Source organism: Corylus avellana, chromosome 2 (genome assembly GCF_965113065.1).
Source record: "Corylus avellana chromosome 2, dhCorAvel1.hap1.2, whole genome shotgun sequence".
NCBI lineage: Eukaryota > Viridiplantae > Streptophyta > Magnoliopsida > Fagales > Betulaceae > Corylus > Corylus avellana.
In genome coordinates, this window is record NC_142491.1 from 9,274,467 (window position 1) to 9,300,796 (window position 26,330).

A 26,330-nucleotide genomic window follows, 5' to 3' on the forward strand; every position below is an offset into this window, starting at 1 on the left:
CGATGCCCACAAGCCAATCGCATCGGATTCTACCATATGGACGAAGTCAATCCATTTTTCCAGCAATTGTTTTTTATTCTTTGTTTATTCTCAGTAATGCTAGTTTGGGCAATTCAAACTGGTGTTGATGGGTGGTGCAAGTACGTCTATATATATATTATATCTCTTTTAGCGCCATTCTTGGAACACTCTTTCCAACTTTTTGAATCCCAGGATCAAAGGAGCTTCAGAGGGTGGATTTGTAATCTTTTATGCTGAAGAATTGGGACTGATAAGTTTCTATAGGTACCACTATGTAATTATATTTTCTGGGTTTTTGTTTTTCTACTGAGATTGGTCGATTTTGAATACCAGATTTGGGTTGGCTTGAGTGGTAAGTTATTCGGCACAAGTGTCTCGGGAAAACATCAAGTCTAAGGTTTGACCCTCCTTGAGTGCAAACAATTTTTTTGGGGCCCACCCTCAAGGAGAAAGCCTGAGCTTTACCTGACTCGTATGAGGGAATGTTTTGCACGGTTTCCTAGAAATCTAGTCCAAGGGATACTCGATTAAAAAAACAAATGCAAGAAGTGCATTTCTTTTTTCTATTTTTTTTCTTACTGTTGTGTGTGTGTGTGTGTTAGTTACTGAGAGTTTGCTATTAATTATGTCACTGAGTTATGGGATTAGTAAAAAGTTGAGTTCTGTTTTTGGGGCTTCTGCTTTAACAGAAAGAAAAGGAGATAATAGATTTTAGTTTTGAACTTTTTCCAAGAACAGAAACACAGTAGATTAAATCAAGAAGAAGTTGATGTGAATGACCAAAAATATATACAATTGGAAATGAAATAAGAAGTAGCAGCAGCTAATTTGTTCATGGATTAGCAAACTCAGTAGAAAAGTAGTGCATATATGAGATTTAATGAACTATCTGACCATGCAGATTCTCTTCAAACAACTTGCTTGGTGGAGCATTGAAGCTTAAGGAAATCCAAAATGGTTGACAAGCCCCGTTCCCTTGATGATGTTAATAGGGAAGCTGTTGATCTGGTATGTGCTTGAAATCACTTGACTGTTATGGCATGCCCAAATTTACCATGATAAAAAGCTCTTAGTGATGAAGGTGTGTGGTTGCTTGATATTGTTTTTCTTTTCTTTTTTGCTTCTTTCTGAAGATGGAAAATAATATAGCCAAATGTTGTTGCCTTCAAAGTTACATGTACAACTTTGATGTCTGGATTTTGTTTTATGCAGAAAAAACTTGTTTCTGCCATAAACAGCCATTTTTTTTTCTTGAAGTATATTTATATTGGAAAAATTCAACAGAAGATAGACTTTTTATGTTTAAATTCAAGCTGCATCAAGCTGATAATTTGAATTTCCCAAAGGGAGAAGAAAAAGATGGGAATTCAAAGAAGTTTTCACTACTCTAATCTTATTTGTTTGGTGTAAAGCAATTTGCTAAATTGGAAGTTGCTTCATGTAGGAGAACATACCCCTTGAAGAAGTTTTTGAGCATCTTACATGTACAAGAGAGGGTTTGACCTCCGATGGAGTTCAAAAGCGATTGGATTTGTTTGGATACAACAAACTTGAAGAGAAAAAGGTTAGAAAAGCAATGTTCAGTTTTCATCTTTATTTTTCCATCACTGCTTGCTCTGTCTCCCTCATTGATTGGGTTCTTTTCTACTCTTCTATCCTGCTCTAGGAAAACAAAATACTGAAGTTTCTAGGCTTTATGTGGAATCCTTTATCATGGGTCATGGAAGCTGCAGCTATCATGGCCATTGCTCTTGCACATGGAGGGGTAAGCCTATATGATTCTTCAACTTCTCATCGTTATCTACTAATGTTTTTTTATACTATGGTTAGCCATATGACACTGACCCAGAGACCTCAAAAAATGTGTTAACGAATAGAGTAATTCTATTTAGTAGACTGTTATATAATTGTCATGCAGCTGAGATGACGTTCCAATGAAAATTAGTCTTTTACAAGTGCTGATTTTCACTGTCAAATCATCAAGTTATATGGCAATCGTATAGCAGTCTACTAAGAGCATGTTTGAAAAATAGAGCTTTTTAAATCAGAAAGCGTTTTTTGGCAAAAGATTCATTTTTAAGCTTTTTCCAAAAGTGCGTTTTAGCAATTTTTAAGCTTTTTAGACCCTTAAAAGCTTTTTTAATTTTTTTTACCAAATTGATACTTTTTTCTTCAAACAGAATTTTTGAGTGTTAAACGCATTTTTAGGCCCCTCAAATGCACACCCAAACAGACCCTAAATAGCATTACTCTGTCTTTCACGAATATGACTACTCTTACTTGAAGATGTTAGTTCAATTACGAGTAGTAACACTGAAATCATGACTTCCTTAATTTGATTTTCCTATAGTAATTCCTCAATTTAAGTTGAATGGTCAAATTTGTTCTTCAGTCAATTAGTTTGGAGACAATGTTGACAAAACCTTATTTGTGCAGGACAAAGGTTCAGATTTTCATGACTTCGTTGGCATCATAATCTTACTAATTATCAACTCCACCATCAGTTTCATAGAGGAAAACAATGCTGGAAATGCAGCTGCTGCTCTTATGGCACGCTTGGCCCCAAAAGCCAAGGTCTTTTTCTTTGTAGACTGATATTCTTAACTTCTTGACAGCTCCATCTTGCCTTGTCTTTACTTTTATTATTCTTACTTAATTAGGTATTGCGTGATGGAAGATGGAGTGAAGAAGATGCTGCAGTGCTGGTTCCTGGAGACATAATCAGTATCAAACTTGGTGACATTGTTCCTGCTGACGCGCGTCTTCTTGAAGGAGATCCTCTGAAAATTGATCAGGTTATTATTAACAAAAAAATATGATCTTTCTCAAACATAATATGGACATCATGGTAAATATCTTGGTATGAAATCTCTCTGTTCCTTAGTCTGAAATCTCTAGAGTCTGCAATCAGATGGGGAAAATAATGCTACTCTAATTAACTTGAAATAACCTTAGACAAATGTATTGAACAGGACTCATTTTGAAATAGCCACTAAAAATTTACGATTTGATTCTGTATGAACATTCACTTTTACATTTGACATATATACAACATATTCTTCCCTAGTATTTGACCTCCTGAATTTAACATATTTGACTGTCACTTGCAGTCTGCTCTTACTGGGGAATCTCTTCCAGTAACAAAAAATCCAGGTGATGGGGTTTATTCAGGTTCAACATGTAAACAAGGAGAAATTGAAGCAGTTGTTATTGCAACTGGAGTTCACACTTTCTTTGGGAAGGCAGCTCATCTTGTGGAGAACACCACACACGTTGGACATTTCCAGCAGGTCCATTTACAAAAAAATTTATCTCCATAATGTCAAGCCAAAACTTTTTGAGTGTTTTAAACAGCATTCTTAGACTTTCTCCAAATCATAACAATTTTTATTTATTTATTTATTTTTCAGGTTTTAACGGCAATCGGAAACTTCTGCATTTGTTCAATTGCTATTGGGATGGCTATTGAAATCATCGTGATATATGCGATTCACAAGAAGGAATACCATGTCGGCATCGATAACCTACTCGTCCTACTAATTGGGGGCATACCAATTGCAATGCCAACCGTTCTTTCGGTTGCAATGGCGATAGGTTCGCATCGATTATCACAGCAGGTTTGTGAAGCCACAGCCACACTCTAGATTGATTTGGAATTAAGTTTACAATGATAATAAAAGGGGCTTATCTTGATAGTGCATATGAATGAATTAATGGTTTTCAATTCTGAATATTCTTGGACAATGGGAATCTGTGTGTTGTGCAGGGTGCCATAACAAAGAGAATGACAGCCATTGAGGAAATGGCTGGAATGGATGTACTATGCAGTGACAAAACAGGCACACTGACACTTAACAAGCTTACGGTTGATAAAAATATGATTGAGGTTATCCTCTTGGTCCCTCTTGTTTCTTTTTTCTCCAATTGTGAAACACAATCTGCATTTGCTTCGAAGAATTTTGACATTATCCATGTCATTACAGGTTTTCGCCAAAGGTGTTGACAAGGATATGGTTGTACTTATGGCTGCAAGAGCATCAAGGTTAGAGAACCAAGATGCCATTGATGCTGCAATTGTTTCAATGTTGGCAGACCCTAAGGAGGTATTAGATATTTACTGCTTCTACAGTGTCTTACAATGTCTTCACCAGCATTTTGGTTGTTTCCCTTGTTGTCTGCAAAGAGTTCTTGAATCTTTCACTGTATTTGGTATATTTTACAACATGATGGACACACTCTTATGGATTATTAGATGTTTGGCATTGAAAATGATTGCTTACCTTGAATTCAATTGAGTCTACTACAATTCTATAGGCGTGAGCCGGAATCCAAGAAGTTCACTTCCTACCCTTCAATCCAACTGATAAAAGGACTGCACTTACCTACATTGATGGTGCTGGTAAAATGCAGAGTCAGCAAAGGTGCACCAGAGCAGGTATAACTTAAAAATTTCCAACAAGTATTCGTTTGAATTTGCGATTTTAAAATGTGCTATTTGAAAACGCAGTTAAACATCTGGTAAAATCACAGTTTAACCTTTAAAAACGCACCGTTGCCTGTGATTTGAAAAAAGCATATTTTTCCACGTTCTATGCAGATTCTCAATCTGGCGCATAACAAATCAGAAATCGAACGGAGGGTACATGCAATCATTGACAAGTTTGCAGAACGTGGCCTACGTTCCCTTGGAATTGCTCGCCAGGTTATCAGTCTCTCAAAGCCTATTCGCTGTCTTGTATACTTTTTCTTCTCTGTATATTTTGAGAAAATCTGGTCTTTTTTTTTTTTTTTTTTTTTTTAGGAAGTACCTGCTGGAACCAAAGAAAGTCCTGGTGGCCCCTGGGAGTTTGTTGGCCTTCTACCTCTTTTTGACCCTCCTCGCCATGACAGTGCTGAAACAATTAGAAGAGCTTTGGACCTGGGTGTGAGTGTTAAAATGATCACTGGTGTGTGCCTTTAACCTTCCTTTTGGACCTTTGAGATATGAAAATTCATAAAAAAAAAAAAAAATTCTCTCTTAATAATAATCAACCTTCATAACATACCAGAATTGTCTATGATTATAGAACCAATTATTATTTTTTTTGGTACACATGAAGCATGCAAGAGAAACGTCTAGTTAGAAGAAGGAAAAAGAAAAAAAAAAAAATATATATATATATATATATATATATATATATATATATATATATATATATATATATATGAAAGCTAAAAATATTTAAGTCAACAGTAGCTTAAATAAAATATTCAAAATTGAAATATTGGGCTAGGGTTATTATGAACCTTAAAATCTCTAATATGATGATCGAGTCGATTCCATGATTATAAGTTCATTCCATACTAGGACAAACCGGTATATGGTTTGGTTATATACATTCTAATTATTCTAATTATGAGAAAAGTTTCTTCGAGATACCTACATATGAATAGTGTACCCCTCGATCTATAACTCCTGCAGGTGACCAACTTGCAATTGGCAAGGAAACAGGAAGACGGCTTGGAATGGGCACAAACATGTACCCCTCTTCATCTCTGCTTGGTGACCATAAGGGTGGGGATCTTGCTGCTCTTCCCATTGATGAGCTCATTGAGCAAGCTGATGGTTTTGCCGGCGTCTTTCCCGGTCAGTCTGGTGGTTAATGATCTAGGAAGCTCCTTCAAACTCGATTTTTCGCAAAGTTTTCTAATCACATATACTTCTCTCCTGCAGAACATAAATATGAGATTGTGAGTAGATTACAAGCTAGAAAGCACATTTGTGGAATGACTAGTGGTGGAGTAAATGATGCACCTGCCTTGAAGAAAGCCGACATAGGAATTGCAGTGGCAGATTCCACAGATGCTGCCCGCAGTGCTTCAGATATTGTTCTAACAGAACCAGGGTTGAGCGTAATCATTAGTGCTGTTTTGACCAGCCGTGCAATCTTCTAGAGAATGAAAAACTACACGGTAATGTAACAATTACTACACGCATTCAAAGATAGAAAAATATTGTTTAGTAGACTATTATAAGATGATGTGACAGTAAAAATCAAAAAATTGTTGATCCAAAAGTTGATTTTTACCATCACTGTCACATCATTCTAGTCATATAGATATAATCGAAGTATTGGTATAAGCCATACTTGTGTTAGATTAAATGCTGAGATTCTTTATCTTTACTCCCCTTTCTCCAGATATATGCTGTGTCTATCAGTATACGTATTGTGGTAAGCTTTCCATTTAAGCTAGATTCATGTACATGAAAAGTGCATTCTACTGTCAAGCTTGTGTCATTTACTACTGATATTTGTCTAACAGCTAGGTTTTTGCTGCTGAATATCATCTGGAAATTTGACTTCCCTCCTTTCATGGTTCTTGTAATCGCCATTCTTAATGATGGTTAGCTTGCTGGTTTCGTAAACTCTTGTCATATATTTAACGATTTAAAAAAAAAAAAATCTTTCTACTTCTTATTTTTCATATTCCTATCACATGAACTCCTTCATTTTTGGTTGTTATTTGACTTTGTTAGCCTGCTTACAGGTACTATCATGACAATATCCAAAGACAGGGTCAAGCCTTCTCCACTTCCTGACAGCTGGAAACTCAGTGAAATTTTTGCAACAGGGATTGTTCTGGTGGTTACCTGGCTCTAATGACTGTCATATTCTTCGGTGCAGCTTTTGAATCCTCCTTCTTAGAAAGAAAATTCTTCCAGGTAATTTCCCTCGTTGAAATAAGAGATTGTCATTGTCATTGAAATATATATATTTCCCTAACAATTTATACCTTTTTTTTTTTTTTTTTTTTTTTTTTTTTCTTGCAGTAACATTTTCATTTGAAGAATGTCAGTATGAGCAATTTCAATGGCAATCAAATTAGTAATCGTAATGAAATGATTGCATCTGCTGTGTATCTTCAAGTCAGCACCATCAGCCAGGCATTAATATTTGTGACTCGCTCTAGGGGCTGGTCTTTTATGGAACGACCTGGGTTTTTGCTCCTGACTGCCTTTGCCATAGCTCAACTGGTACAGAATTTTAACTTTTTTTGTTCTGCAAAATGGGTTTAGTTTGGAGAAACATGCTTACAACTGATACATACAGAAAAAGAACATGGCTTCTAGTACAAAATTTCTAAATTTTCTTCAGAACTTTCTAAAGCCAAGTCATTGGAAGTGGAATGATCTTTCATTCCAAGGCATTGAAAAGTTTCAGTTACAATTGACTAAAACCCTGTGCAAATCTATTTGGTGGATCATGCAATGTCATTGCTGTCTCATAATTAATTCCACATCTGATATACTTCATAAGCTTTTATGTTCCTTTCCTGAAGTGATGTCAATGACTTGGACTCATCTTTGCAAGTTGCAACAGTAATATCTGCCACTGCAACTTGGAAATTCGCTGGAATAAGAAAAATTGGTTGGGGTTGGACAGGTGTCATTTGGATCTTCAATATTCTGACTTATTTCTTGCTTGATCCCTTGAAATTTGCAGTCCGATATGCAATAAGTGGGCGAGCCTCGAATCTAATGGTAGACCAAAAAGTAAGTGAAACTAAAGTGTTGATACGATGACCCAACAATATTAAATCACTACTAATTTCAAAAATTTATAAGGGAATAGGAACTAATTGATTTAATTATTAAATTAAGGACAAAGTTTTCCTCCAAACTGAGTTGGAGGAATTTCCTTCAATCTAATCTATAAAAGTGACATGTGTTCCTTTTTTTTAAATTCATGTGAGATGCACATAAGTTTTTAATAAAATTTATTCAAACTTTCTCCCTGCTATTAAAAAAAACTTTGTCCATTAAATTAATGTTTCAACACTCCTTTTACGTGTAAGCTCAAATTTCCTCATAATAAGTGAAGTCTAACACGTGAAATGTTCATAAATGAGAGGTGAATGATGGAGACAAGGTTCAAATTCAAGACTGTTGCTCAGATACTATATTAAATCGTCACTTGTACCAAAAGCTTAACAGACAATACTCTAGAATTGATAGAATATCACAAATTTATTCATAAAGCATTTTTAAAGTTCTTACTCAAGAAACTTCTACAGAATTTCCTCTATCTATACAATTATGGTGTCTTTAACATCCTGACTTTGCCATTATTGTTAGTTCTATAGAACTAATACTAATATGAACACCTATTTATGTGTTTACCAGACTGCATTTACCAACAAAAAGAACTTTGGAAAGGAAGCTCGAGAGGCTGCCTGGGCAACAGAGCAGAGAACATTACACGGCCTCCAGTCTGCTGAAACAAAAAGGTTTTCTGAAAGACACACTTTTAGGGACATTAGTCTTATGGCAGAAGAAGCTAAAAGGCGTGCAGAGATTGCAAGGTTAGTCTTCTACTGAAAGTACTGACAAGTATCTCAAATACAAAGGTTCCACTAATTCCTAACCATATTATGCATATCCATTAATTTGGATCTTACAGTATGTTTGGAACTAGCATTCAACCCAATATGTAGCTTTATTTATCTGCTTACTTTTGCGTTTTTGTAACGCTTAAGTATACGTTTAACGCATAAATTTAACTAGCATCCTTAGTTTAATTTCTTTGCTCTTCTTTCTTAATGCCCTTTCTTTTATTTTTGCAGGTTGAGGGAACTTCACACTCTGAAAGGCAAGGTTGAGTCATTTGCCAAGCTGCGGGGTTTAGACATTGATGCAGTCAACCAGCACTACACTGTCTAATTTGTGTTCTTGATGATGTTCTCTCTTCATGATTTCATTAATCACTTTTATGTCTTTATTATGAAAGTAATAAAGAACTAAACCAATAATGGTTGATATCCTGTAGTGTATCAACAAATGCCTATATTTTTATGTGATGACAATCCCAACATCCTGTTTTTGCTTTCATGAACTAATGAACATCACATTTTTTATTCTATCAAGCCTGCTAAAGCAAACATTTACACAGTAATGTAACACTCAAAAGGCAAAGCAACACTAGTACCAAACATACATATCTAAACAAACAAAAAAAAAAGAGAGCAGAAAACACAAATGGAAGACACAAAAGAACAGGGCAGGGCATGCAGCCATACCTCATGGATTGACCGCAACCGAACTCGGCATGTGGAGAACAATTTGGAACGTTCTCTTAGTGGCATCAATAATTTGAAGATTCTTTATTGGCTGTGCAAAAGGATTAACAACACCAGTTGCCCCTCGCTATTCTCTATGAACAACTCCCCATTTTTCCAAAACCCCAGTGGCCATTCCAAATCCATTGGGAGTCCAATTGTAGTAAGTATAGTCCACGATTCCTTAACACCAAATTCGAGCAAAACCCATATCTCCAAAGGACGTGTTGCATTCATTTTAGAATCAGAAAAAGCCAACAAAGCGACATGCGCGTTTAACAAGGTTATAATACTATTCCCATCATCCTCCCCCGAGAGAAGATGGAGATGAGAAGCATCCGGAAGCGGCGTCAATCGTAACACCTCGTCGCTGAAGTCAAAAGCAGCGATCTTATGATCCGACATCCACCAGATAAAAACCCCATCTAACGCCACTGTCCGCGGAAAGCTTTGATTGCCCCAAAAAGGGAGCATGGGTTCGGGTAGGTCAATCACTCTCCAAGATCCGCCGTTTAAGCTGAATACTTCCGCATGGCTCTGTAAATGCTCTCTTTGAAGCAAAGATCAACGAATTCTCACCACCTTGAAGTCGTTAGATCTCGAGTCAGTCCCCAAACGAATTAGCATGCTCGGGCATGGGCGGGAGAGCCCTGAGTCCTACAAATGGTGTGACGGGATTCCAGAGAAATACGCCTTCGGTATGGAAATCGTAGATGCAAAGTAAGCCCTTACAGGAACCGACGAAAATGAAGCTGAAATGAGTAGTAAAAGGGCTCTGAGAGACACTGACACAGTCGAGGGTCTCGTAAGAGCATTTCCGGCAGAGTAGTTAAAATGCTCATAATAGTTATATTTAGCTATTTTGAGCATTTTTTTGTGTCTAGCAGATTAGCTCCAGAGTAGCTAAACTACATACTTTACTACATTGAATAGCAAAAAGTAGTTATTTACTGTAGCAAAATGTTCAAAATTTTTAATGTTTTTCTCTCTCTTCTCTCTATCTCTCAACGCTCTCTGAATAAATGAGGATCTTTCTCTTCATCATTTTTCTAGGGTTTCACTTTCTAGATTCACAACGCTGGCATCGTTTTGGTGGAAAATTTTTTGTTGAAACCTCCATCTTTCTTTTCTGCAAAATTGTCTTCTCTGCTCGGTTGAACCCTTCTCTCTTCCATGAGAAGAGAGGAGAGAGAGAGTGTGTTTAAGAAAACAATTTTTTTTTTAAAAAAAATTGAATTCTCCGTTCGGTTGAAATCTCATCTCAATCTCTTCCATGAGAACTGTGGCGGAGAATCATGAGAGAGAGGGAGAGTTTAAGAAAAAAAAAATCGAAAAAATAATATTTTAATCAAATAGAGAATAGAATAGATAATCTGTTGGAGTGTATACGAAAAAATGAGCAGTTAAAATAGAGAATTGTACTTTTTCATTAGCTACTTTACATAATACTGCTGGAGATGCTCTAAGACAGAAAAGAGAATACTTCATTTTCGTCGTCGGATTTTTCTCTGCCTCTGAGGAGAAGGAGAGGATGATTGGGCGACAAGAATGGAGCGGTTGAGGAGATTTTGGGAGAGGAAATCTAGGTTTCCTATAATTTCATGCCAGGTTTTGGAGACGCATCTAAATCGGATTAGGGATTTTGTGCGCAGCGTTGAGAATATTTTCACCACCACCTCCTCCGGCAGATAGATTGACATTCTTCCCAAACTTCTGCTCTGTTCTGCTTAGCGTTGTTCCACCTTCATAGCATACCACGACTGTCGTCCAGGGTTATAGAACCATAACCGCTAGCTGATTATGCACTCTTGTCTGATTCTTGCCGGCATTCCTCTTGGCTAATCTAAGCCATATTAGGACAAAGATTTTTTTCAAATTTAATCGGGTGTGGTTGTGTATTTTTTTAAATGTGTTCCAAACTGACGTGGCGACCTCTGAATAGTGGGCACAAAGCAAGGATTTTTTGTGCACCGATCGCATTGAAAATATTTTTTAGAAGATCTACGCCACCCCATGACCTAAGGGTGTCTCGCATGCCACCCCCAACCATATTTTGGTGTGGCTAAGTGCCACCCCCGTGGGCTGGGGCCACCGCCCCGTGGGCCACCCTTGAGCCACCCGCACTTGACCTTCCTTTGGGGTGGCTCGGTGGCCATCCCTTCTCTTACTTGGGGTAGCCACTACTTCTATTTTTTTTTTTTTTAAAAAAAAGAAAAAACTTAATTAGTTTCTTAAGTTTTTTTTGGCTCATATTTGGTATGATTAAGTGCGACTGTGTTTTTTTGCTAAGCTTAGGTTTAGTATGATGGGCTTAAATGTCACCTCCTAATTGGGAAGCAAAAAGGAATGGGTTTGTGCTACGACGGTATAGAAGTTGCTCTCAATTAGCATGTGTTTATTATAGGAAAATTTTTTAAAAAAATTCTTTAATTTTCACTTGTTTTGAAAGTATTTTGAAATTCAAAAAATTTCAATTAAATGTATCGAATTTTCAATTTCTTTCAATTACCAATTTTCATTATAATTTTTCAATAAATCTTGTCAAAATCTTCAAGATACGCAAATTTTTTTATTATAAAAAAAAAAAAAAAAAAAAAAAATTGTAAATATTCCGGTATTTATTTGTTTATAACAAATAAACATCTTTGCAATATTTGTTCCTTGCAATTTAGCAATATTGCCATACTGGATAAAGATTCTTTGTAATCCTTAGGCTATTTTACCGAGTAAATTTCTTGTTTCAATCGTGGACTTACCTCTAAAAAAAGAGAGATTTTTTTTTTGAAGGCAGCAATACTAATGTGGTATTCTCAACTAATTACTATTTTTATTTTATTTAATAAAGATCAATCTAATGATTAGTTATGAGAACCACATCAGTATTATTGGATAAATATTGAATAAAATTATATTACGAGTACCACGCTGAGAAATATGTGAAAAGAAAATAAGAATAAGGATGGATTGAGAGCTATCAATATCTTGCCCACCCATGGTAGTTTAGGAAAAATATAGGGTAGCTGGGAGAGGAAGATTTGGGAGGGTTTTATCTAAATCTAGGGAATTAAACAATTTTTAAAGAAATTGCATATTATCTAACCATCCAATATTGGGGCTGTGCCCTCAGCCCTCACCCTTGATGTGGTTTTTGATCTTTATTATGCAATAGACTTGTCATTGACTATTTCAAAACTAGCAATTAAGGTTAAATATCATTTTATTACTTGTGAATTGTGATTTGCAGCTTTATCAAAAAGTTATCCAGGCTTTTTTTTTTTTTTTTTAAAAAAAACATGTCATGTCAGTAAAGTACGTTGAAAAAATGCAAAATAACTCTTTTCATTTAACAATGACAATTTTACTACATTGGTTTTTCATGCTTATCAAATTGTTATTTCTATTAGTCTTTTAGTCCAAAAACTTTCTAAAAAAAATATATTTCAATCAAAAAAGATAACGGATTTTTTTTGGTATTGGCGGGGAAATTTTTGTCTACATGGCAAAGTTGACGTCGTAGAGAGAATGAAATTATTGAAACAAATGGCTTAGAGGTCTGTCGAGGTGAGCCAACGATAAACGCTTCCAATGCGTAAAAAGGAATCGGCATGATATTCTCTAAACTTGGGATTATTATGGATTAAGGGAAATTTTCACCCGGATGCAACCAAAATTAAAGTTACATTAGGATCACCCTTTTCATTATATGAGCAGTTTTATTTCGTAGCAAATGACACTCCAACCAAGCATGAAAGATAATAGGTTAATTTATTGTAGCAGTATCACGTGGAGTAGGGTTTATGTGTAATCTTAGTTGGTGTTCTAAAATAATGTAGAAAATTATATAGTTGTCATTTTTTAAAGCTAGAAATTCAGAATGACACGTGTCATGTTTGTATTGGGTATGTCGTGTCTGTAATAAATTATGTTAAGTTACTTAACGAAAATTTATTTAATGTAGTAAACTGTTATTTTGACATAACCTAAGGACCTATAAATTATTTTTTATACCACAGGTAGTGATTTGTAATTGGACATAAACTTCCTCCAAACCAATTGAACGAAATTTCCTCCAACCAACTTCAATAAGTGCCAAGTGTCATCTCTCACAATTTTTTTTTAATATTTTTAGTAGGTATTTATTGTTATTCTACTAACCTAGGAATCCAAACATTAATTTTTGAAAAACTCAAAGATATTGAATGACACTTGTCACTTATTATAGTAGGTTGAAAAGAAATTTCAAGGAAATTTGTGTCATTTGTAATTTATGCCAACTACAGGAACCTATAAATTATTTGTTATACCACATGGAATAATTTATAATTTAGGCTAACCACATGGACCAATTTTACATTTATCTCTCAAAATAAAGGATTTTCACATGTCTCCTACCGCTTGCATATTGCACTAATCTTAAATATGAATGGAACAAAGAAAAGGGCAATGTAGATGGCCATACCTCGCGCATCAACTACAACCGAACTTGGTGTGTGGAGAACAATTAGGAACATTCTCTTAATGGAATCAATTTGAAGATTCTTTTTTGTTTGTGTAAAAGGATCACACAACACCAGTTGCCCCTCCCTATTCTCCATGAACAACTCTCCCTTTTCCAAAACCTTAGTGGCCTTTCCAAATCCATCGAGTCCAATTGTAATAAGTCTAGTCTACGATTCCATAACACCAAAATCAAGCAAAACCCATATTTCCCAAAAAATTAGTCCATTCAAGTCCACAAATTTAATAGTTGATTGTAAGAGAATATAGGCCAAATATATAAAAAAAAATATTAACCTCCAACATTTTTCAATAGTATTTAGGGTGAGTGGATGTTTAACAAACACACTATTAAACACCCTCTTAAAATTAGATGGTCAAGATTTTATCATATGTGTATAACAACTTGAGATTCATACTTGTCGTAACAGAAATATATGACAAAAATTGAAGACAACAAACCATTGAACTAATCTAAGATGGGGCTAACAATTTTTGACACGAGTCACGAATTCAACACGAACCCTAGGGGTGCAAAGGCGGGCGGTTAAAAACCGCCCGCTAACCGCTAACCGCTATAACCGCCAACCGCCTAACCGTCTAACCGTCTAACCGCATTAACCGCTAACCGCTATAACCGCCTAGCGGTTATTGGGTCTACTAACCGTAACCGCTAACCGCTAACCGCCTTTTTATATAATATATTTTTATAATTATAATTATAAAAATATTTATACAAATAACATAATCACTTGATCATTAAATCACAATTTTTTTTAAAAAATAATTAAATCACAATTTGAGTATTAATATATTATCACTATAATTTATATGATTATATCATATGCGATTGATCATTAAATCATTTGATTATATAATAACAAATTATACATATATAATATGACATAACTCATAAGTATACTAATTCATACTAATACAACAATTAAATATCTAGAGACTTATTTCCAATGTATGTTATAAATTTATAAGTCTATATATGTTATAAGTCTATATAAGTCTACATATGTATATGAATAATATAAATGTATAATATCAATACTTAATCATATGATTCAATGACAATTCAAATATTTTATTCAAGACTTCAAGTGAATCATATTATTAATGTACAATGATGGTATGATTCGTATAATATCAAATTAAGTAATTGACATTGGATTAAACAATGATCAATGTGTTACTTATAAACACAATTTAAGTATTAATGTATTATCATTATAATTTTAGTAATTTATATATTATCACTATAATTGATATGATTATATCACATGATGACTTGATCATTAAATCATATGACTATATAATAATAAATAATACATATATAATATGACATAACTCAAAAGTCATAAGTCTACAAGTTAATCATATGATTCATGTACAATGATAATCACAATTGATTCAATTGAATTAAACAATATATTACTTATAACTACAAGTCTACAATTTAATTAAAGCATTATTAGATACTTTAGGAATTTAGGATTTAGGAATTTGAACATTACCATTTACCATTAGATATTAAGTTCAATTCAAAGAAAAAATATTATAAGTAAATATGATAAGAATTTAAATAATTAACCGGTTATGATTTAATATTTAAGGAAATTTTTTTAAAGTATAAGTAAATGTAAATTTTGGGTCAAATATTTTTTATTTTTCAATATGGGCTCTTTTTATAGCAATTGGGCCCAAGAAGATATTAAAAATACAAGAAAAAAAATGAGGGTAAAAAAAAGCCCAAAAAAAGAGTCCAAAAAGCCCTAAAGAAAGCCCAAAAAGCCCAAAAAAAAAGCCCAATTTTAAAAAAGCGGTTAGCGGGCGGTTATCTATTTCGCTAACCGCTAACCGGCGGTTAACTGCTAACCGTTAACCGCTAGGCGGTTAGCGGTTGCGGTTAGTAAAATCTACTAACCGCTAAGGCGGTTACGGTTAGCGGTTATTGCCACTAACCGCTAACCGTAACCGCCTTTGCACCCCTAACCCAACATGAAATTAAGAAATTATGGTTGAGGCGTCTGACCTATTTAATTAAATAAGTCGAGTTACAGTTAATAATAATAATAATATTTTCATATGTTTATTAATTAGCTTCATAGCTTAACACAAGAGACTACATAGTAGTAGTAGAGATGAAATTGAATTAACAAATTCAAGGTTATTGAATATTACTACAACTAATATACTACTTAATGGATAAAGTCCTAATCACAATATGTTGAGTATATACATGTTTAAGTGTAAAAATTATGAGTCTCACATTTTAAAATTTGTAATGTAGGGTTCATTTATTGGTCCCTTCCAATCAAAGTTTGATTTTTTCTTAAACTTCAACGGCTAGCATATGAAATATCCGTTTTTACCCCTACAACTTCTAGAAATATAACTATGCCCTTAGTTTAAAAATGTAACACAATAAAAATTAAAAACTGAAATTAAAATTTTTTAAAAAAAAAAAAAACAAAAAAGGAAAAAAAAAATAGGAAGAAAAAAAAGAAAAAAAGAAAAGAAAAGAAGAAGAAGCAGCTACCTTAAGTGGAGAAAACTCATAAAAGAAAAAAAGAAAAAGAGAGAACATAATTCTCAGAATTCTATAGTGGCCAACCACCTAAAGATAAGAAAAACGGAAAGGACAGAACTTTCTGTCCAAAGGGGAATCAAACAAAAAGGAAAGGAATAGGCAATTTCATCATGGACATTGCTTTAAAAAAAGGGAGAGAACATTTATTCAATAAGTTGGACTTTTTTGGGAGCATGGAGAAGTGTTTGCCAAACATGACACTATGATAAGCTCTTTTTTATTATTATTTATTATTATAGATAAAACAACAACAAAAAACAAAGGGTTCGATAACCCAACAATAAGCTCCAAAACGACCCAATTAGTTTAAGTAAACACAAATTAAAAGAGAATGCATCAAATAAATAATGTAACCCTATATTTTTTTACACGAAAGCCGAAAAGCTCGACCACCGATTAAAGTTATTTAATAAGGTACATCACAAGAACTTTTACTATACAAACCTTTAATTCTTTACTCAACTCTCTAGTTTCTAGCTTTTTTGACTAAAGAGATATCCTATGGGAGAAGTATGAACAACTTTAGGATGCACATGGGGGATAAGCCAGCAAGGGCCCTACAAACAAACAGCCCATTTTTGAAAGGCTCCTCGGATTCCTCTTTGAATAAAAGCAATTCAAAACAAGCTTTTAGTGTCTTTAATAAAAAATAAAAAATAAAAACAAATCCAACTAAACAGGAAAGTGGGCATTTCTATGATGGAGGAAAGTTTGGTGGAGATCAAAGATACTTAATTTTGGTTGAGCGAAAAGCATGATGGCCAAGTTTTAATTTTGTTTCAACCTTAGTCTTACAATCCTCAACAATCATACGGTACCTATTTATTCTTACACATTTACAAGATGTACGCAAGTCAATCTCGCAAGTATTCTTATTTCATCTACTAAAGTTAATGTGACGTGGTTTTTTTTTAGCAGTTGGTAGAAGAAAATAGATTTTTTTAACTCGGGATCAAATCACATCAGCTTTAGTGAATGAGCCTTATCTTGTATATAACATTTTTATATTCTAAATCTTTTTTAAACTTTAAAAAGAGAGATAATCCCTTCCCCTTTCTTGTGATGACATGCTATATATATACATAACTCTAATTTAGCGAAAGTTGAAGAAAAAATGGTCTGACCCCTCACAATTGGCCACGTTCTGTTTTTTTTTTTTCTCCATCACCGCAGTAGTTGTGTCCACTTGGAAATAAAAATAATTAGAGACAGAAGGCATGAACATGGGAGAGAAGCCAGCAATTAGAAATTATTGGGGTGAAAAGTTTTGAGAAGAAAATGGTAGTTTGATGGGTTGGACAGTAAAATTGCAGTTTATGGAGTGAAATTGACAACGCGGGTAGTCATGGGAAAAATGTAATATTAAAAAAATAATAATAAAAAAATAAAAAATGCATCGTGCAACTTCACAAGCAATGTTTATTCATTATTCAAAGAGGCACCCATGTGCCTCTTTTGCATCAAAGGGAAATCAAACAAAAAGGAAAGGAGTAGGTAATTTCATCGTGGACGTTGCTTTAGAAAAAGAGAGATAACATTCAACAATAAATCCCCACCCACTTTCGAAGAAAGATAGTCTGTCCCCTCACAATTGGCCACGTTCCTTTATTTTATTATTTTATTCCTTCACCTCCATCACTGCAGTAGTTGGAAATAAAAATAACTAGAGACAGAAAAGCATGCACATGGGAGAGAAGCCAGCAATTAGAAATTATTGGAGTGACAAGTTTTGAGACTACTCATCAAGCTTTCCCACAGGAGACACCAATTACTTTCTGCTTTCAGTGCTTGGCTACCCTCAACTCTTGCATCGTTTTTCTTGATTCCTGAAGAAAACAATGGCGGAAGCCCTCCTTTCTGCGTTCCTTGGAGTCCTCTTTGACCGTCTCTCGTCTCGGGAGTTGCTCAACTTTGCTCGCCGGGAGGGACTTGAGAAAAAGCTGGAAAAGTGGAGCAGAATGCTGCATAGAATTGAGGCAGTGCTTGCTGATGCGGAAGAGAAGCAAGATAATGGTGTGGCAGTGAAGAAGTGGCTGGATGATCTCAGAGACTTGGCTTACGATGTGGATGACATCCTCGACGAGTTCGCCACAAAAGCTTTGCAACAGAAACTGACAGGAGCAAATCAGGGGAGCACAAGTAAGGTACGGAACTTCATTCCTGCTTGTTGTACTGGTTTTACGATCAACAATAGGCTGGGGTCACAGATAGAGGAGATCACTGATCGATTCAACGAGATGGTGAAGCAAAAAGATGATCTGAAATTGTGTGAAAATGTTGATAGAAGGTCACGCAGAACAAGAGAGACACTGACGCCAACCTCTGTAGTGACCAAAGCTAATGTTTATGGGAGGGAAAAAGATAAAGAGGCTATACTTGAATTTCTGGTGGGTGAAAAATGTAGGGATGCTCAACTCTCTGTTATTCCTATAATTGGGATGGGGGGCATAGGAAAGACAACTCTTGCCCAGCTTGTGTACAATGATGAAAAAGTGCAGAGCTTTTTTGATATGAAGGCATGGGCTTGTGTTTCTGAAGATTTTGATGCTGTTAGGGTGACAAAAACAATTTTAGAATCTCTTACCTCTGAAAACTGTGAGGGTAAGGATCTAAATTGGTTGCAAAACAAACTAAAGGAGAATCTGAAGGGGAAGAAGTTTTTAGTTGTTCTAGATGATCTTTGGAATGAAAACTACCATGACTGGAGTATCTTACGTGCTCCTTTCGAAGAAGGGGCATCGGGAAGTGCAATTGTCATCACAACTCGCAATGTGGGAGTTTCATCAAAGATGGGTACCATTCCAGCTGCTTACTCTCTCAAAGAGTTGTCAAATGATGTTTGCTTGTCTATATTGGCCCATCATGCATTGGGAGCAAAAGACTTCAGTGCACATCTAAACCTAAAAGATATTGGTGAGGAAATAGTTGGAAGGTGTAAGGGCTCCCCTTTGGCAGCGAAAGTACTTGGAGGTGTCTTACGCAATAAAATGGAACCTGATGAATGGGAAGATGTATTGAAGAGCAAGATATGGGATTTGCCAGAAGTGGGAAGTGAAATTGCACCGGCTCTTATGTTGAGCTATCATAATCTCCCTTCACATTTAAAGAGGTGCTTTATGTATTGCTCTGTACTTCCCAAGGACTTTGAATTTGGGGAGAAACAGTTGGTTATACTATGGATGGCAGAAGGTTTACTTCAACCACGAGATGAGAGAAAGCAAATGGAAGATTTGGGTAGCGAGTATTTTCACAATCTGCTGTCAAGGTCATTTTTCCAACAATCATTCAAGGATGAATCAAGGTTTCTTATGCATGACCTCATCAATGATTTGGCTCAATGGGTTGCAGGAGATATATGCTTTAAAATGGAGGATAGAATTGGGGGTAATAATGGAAGGAAACCTTCTACAAAGGCTCGACATTCGTCTTACCTAAGTGGTCTATTTGATGGCATTCAAAAGTTTGAGATTTTTAATGATCTCACATGTTTACGAACCTTCCTACCTCTTCCATATCCAGGCAATTGTTACTTGACTAGTAATGTTCCTCTTGAATTATTGCCAAAATTGCGGCGCTTAAGGGTCCTCTCTTTGAGGGGATACAACATATTTGAGTTACCAGAGTCAATTGGTGATCTCAAGCATCTACGGTCCTTTGATCTTTCTCGCACTAAAATCAAAAGCTTGCCTGATTCAGTAGCCACTCTCTATAATTTACAGACAATGATTTTGGAGGATTGTTCTAATCTAAAGAAATTGCCTTCAACGTTTGCTAACCTAGTCAATTTGCGACATCTCAACATTCAAGGAGCACGTGCATTGGATGCAATGCCTCCGCAAATGGGTAAATTAACTTGTCTCCAATCATTGTCTAATCTAGTTGTGGGAAAAGGTAATTGTTCTAGGGTAAAGGAGTTAGGGCCTTTGTTGCATCTTCGAGAGACGCTTTGCATTTCAAGATTGGAAAATGTGATTAATCTTGAGGAGGCGAGGGACGCTGGGTTAATTGGAAAGCACAATCTCCATGGGTTGTCATTGGAATGGAGTGGCAACATAGATGAGTCACAAGATAGAATAAGTGAATTAGAGGTACTTAACATGCTACAACCTCACAAGGGTTTGAAAGAGCTCAATGTCAGACACTATGGTGGTACAGAATTTCCAACTTGGTTAAGAGTTCCCTCATTTTGTAATATGATAGTTTTGAAGATTGAAAGTTGTGCAAAGTGCACAACCTTGCCAGCAGTGGGCCAATTACCATCACTTAAAGAACTTTTCATCAAAGGCATGGCCAGTGTGAAAAATATTGGAAGTGAGTTTTGCAAGGAAGGTTGCTCACAACCTTTCAAATCCTTGGAGATTTTGCGTTTCGAGAATATGCAAGAATGGGAGAACTGGATTCCTTTTGAAGAATTTCCAAAACTGCTTAAGCTTTCTTTTATAAGGTGTCCCAAGCTTGTCGGTAAGTTACCAAACCACCTTCCTTTATTACAAAACATTGTGATAAGTGAATGTAGGCAATTGGTGGTTTCAATTTCATGCTTTCCAGAGCTATGCAAACTAAAAATTGAGGGATCGGAAGGGGTGGTGCATAGAGGCAAGGTTGACTTCGGTTCACTATTCTTCTCGTCTCTTTCAACAATTTCAGAATTCACATGTCAAATAGAAGGGTTTATCATGGAAGGGCTGACAAACGTGGAAGATTTGAGAATTGAAACTTCTGAGGAGCTTACTCCTTTGTGGTCAAATGATGTGGGATTACTACAACATCTCCCATGTCTTCGTGTTTTGAATATTTCTAATTGTTCCAAACTTGTTTCTTTGGTGGCAAAAGAAGTGGAAGAGCATCTACATTTGGGTTGGCCATCCAAACTCAAAGAAATCGAGATAAGAAATTGCAAGGTCCTAGAATCTTTACCCAAGGCAATGATGCACAACAACACGTGTGTTGAGTATATTTGTATCAGTAACTGTCCTTCCCTTACGTACTTTGCAGTAGACCAACTACCTCCAATGCTAAAGCGGCTACATATACAGGGTTGTAATATGCTGATTTCGTTGGATGGGGATGATGTCAACAATTGTGGCAGCAGCACATCTCTTCTTGAGGAGTTGACAATTAGTAATTGTCCATCGCTCAAATCGTTAACACCAAGCAGAGAATTACCTACAACACTTAAATTCCTCTCAATTTGGGATTGTAAGAATCTGGAGTCGATAGCGAAGAGCTTCCATCACAACTCGTCTCTTAAAAGTATTTATATCTCATCTTGTGAGAATCTTAAATCCTTACCCATGGGCATACACAACCTCAGCCATCTGGATAGGATTTTTATTTCCGAATGTCAAACTCTTGTTTCCTTCCCAGACAACGGGTTGCTCCCTGCCAACCTGAGATCACTTTTGATTCTCGAATGTGAGAAAATGCAGGTCTTGCCCAACTGCATACAAAACCTCACCTCTCTTCAAGAATTGAGGATAAAAAACTGTCCAAGCATTAATGTATCCCTTTCGGAAGTAGGTTTTCCCTCCAACCTAACATCACTTTCTATCGATGATATGGCGTCGTTTAATGAGGCCTTTTTTGAGTGGGGATTGTACAAGCTTACCTCTCTTGAAGAACTTTGCATTTCCGGTCACTCTTCGCATCTGGCGTCCTTCCCAGAGATGATGCTACCTGCCTCTCTAACCCACCTCAAAATCAACGACTTCCCGAATTTGAAATGCTTATCTTCCAAAGGCTTTCAAAACCTTGCCTCTCTTCAATTTTTGGAAACCTCGGATTGTGAAAAGCTCACGTCCTTCCCAGAGGATGGCTTCTCTCCCTCACTCCTGTGGCTTTATATCCAGAGATGTCCTCTGCTAGGAAAACGTTGCAAGAAAGATCGAGGACCAGAGTGGTTCAAGATAGCCCACATCCCTTGCGTTAAAATTGACGGGAGATCAATTTATGAACCAGAATTGGAGAATCCATGAATCTGAGTTTTGTTTGATTCAAGTAAAGTTTCAAGAAATAAATCCAAAGGTCAGTTTATTGTTACATCATTTCTTTTTGCATCTCCTAATGGGAGAATCACAGACTGCCTCTCTTCTTCCCAACAACACTTGATTCCCTGTTTTTTTTGGACTAAATGTTGGCGTTGGGTTCGCTAAACGTTTCTATTCTTGTTTGGTTTCCACATCAAGATGATAGGTGTTTGTTAAAATGCCCAAGCGACCACGTGGAGAGAGGAGGTCTTCGAATATTGAGTTTTTCATTACTATTTGACCAATCATTGGGACCCTCCAAAAACAGGTACGTAACTAGATATTGATCCTTTGATAAGCTCGGAATTCATATTGTGACCACAAACAATTCCATATTATGGACCATTTATGATATTCAGTAATTGGATTGCTCATGTTCATTCATTTAATTTTCTAGGAGAAGAAGTAGATGGGATTATCTTAACGTTGTATTCCTGTTCACTAAACGTTTGTATTCTTGTTTGGCTTCCACAGCAAGATGATAGGTGCTTGTTAAAATGCCCAAGCGACCACGTTGAGAGAGGAGGCCTTCGAATATGAGTTTTTCATTACTATTTGACCCTCCAAAAATAGGTCAGTAATTAGATATTGATCCTTTGATAAGGTTGGCATTCATATTCAGTAACTGGATTGATCATGTTCATTCATTTAATTTTCTAGGAGAAGAAGTAGAAGGGATTATCTTAACGTTGTATCCCCATGATCAACAAATGGATCCGGATTATGAATATAAAGAGGTATGTCTCACTGCTCATTCAATTTTTTATAATTTCTAAGAAAGTTTTGCATCCAAATAGATATATAAATTATTAAATTCTATTTTAATTGACATAGAAAAATAATTATTCTTTATTGTTGATTCTCGTCAAGACGGTAGTTCGAGTATGAAGTTTTGCTCTATAGGTACTGGTACGTCTCGAATGAATATTTCTTCATCTTTGATGCTTGCAGATGGTTCAAAAGGCTGGTGCAAATTGTTACAACTTTCTCCATCTGTGTATTATTTCCTGTATATTTAGAGGTGTGTTTTGAAACAATGGTTGCCAATTTTGTTTTGTTTTTCTACTCCTTTTTTGTTCTTTTCCTCTTTGTGTTGTTTTCTCAGTGAGCAAAGGATGCATTTTTTGGTTGAATTTTTTTTGTGAGTGGCTTTACAATGTTGAATATTCTAACTTCGTTAATGTAATGAGACCTTTTGCTGGGTTTTTGCCGAGTTGGGCTTTCATTTTGTTATTCAATAACATGACATTTTCTATTATTGAATATGAATAGTCCGATCAAAACCCACTTGATGCGTAGAGATATCCTGACTGTCCATAACAGAATGCAAGCCAAACACATTTGCCCTGAAGAGTCAGGCATAACACCCACTTTGTAGTATAACTATGTAGGCCTTTATGGTAGATTTTTAATGTTCTCTACTATTTTTGTTGCTCTCTACCCTTTTTTGTGTGGAAAGGTAATACATTGGTTTATTTGTTTGCGGTAATCTAAAGGCAGTTTGGTTGGTTTTTGGGGTTATTAATATATTTTTGTTGTTTTTGTTCCCCCTATTGCTATGGCCTGCAATTTGCGCTGTTTTGATGGTTTCTGCAGATCAACCAATGTGTTGGTTTTCTGGTCCTGTGTCGAATTGTAAGGGTGTGTGTCTTTAGCTATCCCTTGCGTTAAAATTGACGGGAGATCAATTTATGAACCAGAATAGGAGAATCCATGAATCTGAGTTTTGTTTGATGCAAGTAAAGTTTCAAGAAATAAATTCAAAGGTCAGTTTATTGTTGCATCATTTCTTTTTGCATCTCCTAACGGGAGAATCACAGATTGCCTTTCTTCTTCCCAGCAACACTTGATTCTCTGTTTTTTTTTTGGTCTAAATGTTGGCGTTGGGTTCACTGAACGTTTCTATTCTTGTTTGGTTTCCACGGCAAGATGATAGGTGTTTGTTAAAATGTCCAAGCGACCACGTAGCGAGAGGAGGCCTTCGAGTATTTAGTGATTCATTACTATTTGGCATATTGCTGGTCATATGGATTTGACTAATCACTAGGACCCTCAAAAAACAGGTGCGTAACTAGACATTGATCCTTTGATAAGGTCGGAATTCATATTGTGACTGCAGACAATTCCATATTATGGACCATTTATCATATTCAGTAATTGGATTGGTCATGTTCATTCATTTAATTTTCTAGGAGAAGAAGTAGATGGGATTATCTTAAGGTTGTATCTCCATGAACAAACTGATCTGGATTATGAATATGAAGAGGTATGTCTTACTGCTCAATCAATTTTTGATAATTGCTAAGAAAGTTTTGCATCCAAATAGATACAGAAATTATTAAATTCTATTTTAACTGATAGAGAAAATAATGATTCTTTATTGTTGAATCACGTTAAGACTGTAGTTTGAGTACAAAGTTTTGCTCTATAGGTAAATCCCTAATGAATATTTCTCCTCCTAATGAAATACCCATGTGAAGTGTTGTTTGTTTTTCCCTTGGTCTTTCCTAAAACTAGTTATGACCTTTTTCAACTTTGCTGGTTATTGCTCATACGCAAAATTATATATATATATACTTATGCAAATTGTTTTTCAACTTTGAGTTGTTCTGCAGGATTGGTCACTGAGGACACTTGGTCTCTGTTCGGACACAATGAAAAAAATGGGATCACTTCTTATGGACTCATTGAGAATGATTATAATCTAGTTCATTGCCTATTAGAGAAGTAGAAGCCATTCTGGTGCGATCCTCACAGACAGAAAGATTGCGGTCAATTTGATAATGATCGAGTGACATTGCTTCTTTGGCCTGAACTAAGGAATCCTTTAGATATGATGTAAAATGCATTTTGGTCTACCGTTGATAAGAGATCTCTCTATGAACAATATGAAGAGTTTGAAGACTGGGAACGAACAAATGCAGTATCCCATGAATGAACTGATCATGATTATTTAATATAAAGTGGTATGTCTCACTACTCATCCAATTTTTATAATTTCTAAGAAATTTGTGCATCCAAATGGATATAGAAAATTTTAAATTATTCTTTAATTGATTGAGAAAATAATTATTCTTTGTTGTTGATTCTCGTTAAGAACAAAGAATATTTCTCCCGTCTTTGATGCTTGCAGATGGTTCAAACTTCAACAGGCTGGTGCAAATTGTTACAACGCTCTAAGTGCTACCTGAAATACCTATGTGGAAGTGCAGTTTGTTTTTCTCTTGCTAATGGTATTGTTTACTCTCTTTTTAAGAGAGAACCAAAAGATGCATATTAATGAACAATTTTTCTGGTGAAATGTCTTTTTGTGAGCTAGTTTTACAATGTTTCTCTATATAATAAACAAAGGGCTTACTCATCTTTACTTCAAAGAAGAAATGCCATGAAATCTTTGAATTATATTGTTCAAATCAAAAGAACTACTTTTTTATTTGCTTGCAAATACTTTTGGAGATGGTTAAATGGATGAGACCAAATAGATAATGTATGAGTATGGGATTGTTAGAAAATAAAAAAGCTTAGGATATTCGTCATTATGCATGCATCTTTTGATAATCACGGACTATTCTGTATGTCATAATTGGAGAATTTAATTGAAGCTCACCAATACTCCAAGAGACACTAATTTAATTGGTATCCAATATTTTAGGAGAAATGCTATAGTTACCAAATCTTTTACTAAAAAATAAGTACTATAATGATGTGAAGCTTATTTATTAGTACTCGTAACATTTTTCTTTAGTAATTGTTTTGATCATCTCCAATTAATAAGCTCTACACCATTTTGGTTATCCATCTCTTGGTAAAAAATTTAGTACCCGGCCCCTAGCATTTCTCATATTTTAATGAGCTTTTGATACAATAGATCGAACAGTAATTTCGATGAAGCTCTTGATGTATATACAAGGTTATGTAAAATTAAAGAGTCTCTTTGATCTTGTGATTCCGTAGGCCAAAAGTAACGGCGGAGTTAGGAGTTTGATTCACAGGAAGCAAAATTATGTGTCGGATTTAATTTGATCTTGGCATGTTCCTTTGCTAAGAGTTTCAGTAGTGTTTAAAATGTTTAATTATTATCCCACAACAAA

At 35.4% G+C, this 26,330-nt stretch overlaps 1 protein-coding gene and 2 pseudogenes across 15 annotated transcripts; 2 read left to right on the forward strand and 1 right to left on the reverse strand.

Annotated features, from left to right (window-relative positions):
* The first annotated feature begins 975 nt into the window (after positions 1 to 975).
* On the forward strand, positions 976 to 8,918 carry LOC132185803 (plasma membrane ATPase 1-like; annotated as a pseudogene). Its single transcript, XR_015911437.1, has 22 exons — positions 976 to 1,029; positions 1,466 to 1,585; positions 1,688 to 1,786; positions 2,458 to 2,595; positions 2,682 to 2,816; positions 3,132 to 3,311; positions 3,432 to 3,638; positions 3,788 to 3,907; positions 4,005 to 4,124; positions 4,336 to 4,456; positions 4,619 to 4,723; positions 4,823 to 4,967; positions 5,483 to 5,647; positions 5,735 to 5,973; positions 6,201 to 6,233; positions 6,291 to 6,295; positions 6,329 to 6,405; positions 6,550 to 6,724; positions 6,851 to 7,058; positions 7,374 to 7,555; positions 8,186 to 8,364; positions 8,626 to 8,918. The product of XR_015911437.1 is annotated as a plasma membrane ATPase 1-like (transcript).
* On the reverse strand, positions 5,886 to 10,973 carry LOC132172515 (uncharacterized; annotated as a pseudogene). Its single transcript, XR_015911303.1, has 3 exons — positions 10,630 to 10,973; positions 9,079 to 9,667; positions 5,886 to 5,966 (listed from the first exon to the last, which is right to left on the reverse strand). The product of XR_015911303.1 is annotated as an uncharacterized LOC132172515 (transcript).
* A 6,968-nt stretch (positions 10,974 to 17,941) lies between these two features.
* Positions 17,942 to 25,205, forward strand: LOC132167318 (putative disease resistance RPP13-like protein 1). Of its 13 annotated transcripts, none has more exons than XM_059578244.2 (9): positions 17,942 to 22,237; positions 22,399 to 22,507; positions 22,714 to 22,812; positions 22,900 to 22,976; positions 23,110 to 23,260; positions 23,836 to 24,005; positions 24,169 to 24,302; positions 24,432 to 24,505; positions 24,855 to 25,205. In XM_059578244.2, the coding sequence occupies exon 1, from the start codon at positions 18,052 to 18,054 to the stop codon at positions 22,186 to 22,188; it is 4,137 nt and encodes a 1,378-aa protein (XP_059434227.2). In that variant the 5' UTR covers positions 17,942 to 18,051; the 3' UTR covers positions 22,189 to 22,237; positions 22,399 to 22,507; positions 22,714 to 22,812; positions 22,900 to 22,976; positions 23,110 to 23,260; positions 23,836 to 24,005; positions 24,169 to 24,302; positions 24,432 to 24,505; positions 24,855 to 25,205. The 13 variants fall into 13 exon arrangements, with proteins under 13 accessions (XP_059434227.2, XP_059434225.2, XP_059434231.2 ...); XM_059578242.2 differs by having other exon boundaries at positions 23,191 to 23,260; XM_059578248.2 differs by having other exon boundaries at positions 23,191 to 23,260; positions 23,940 to 24,005.
* Positions 25,206 to 26,330: the final 1,125 nt, after the last annotated feature.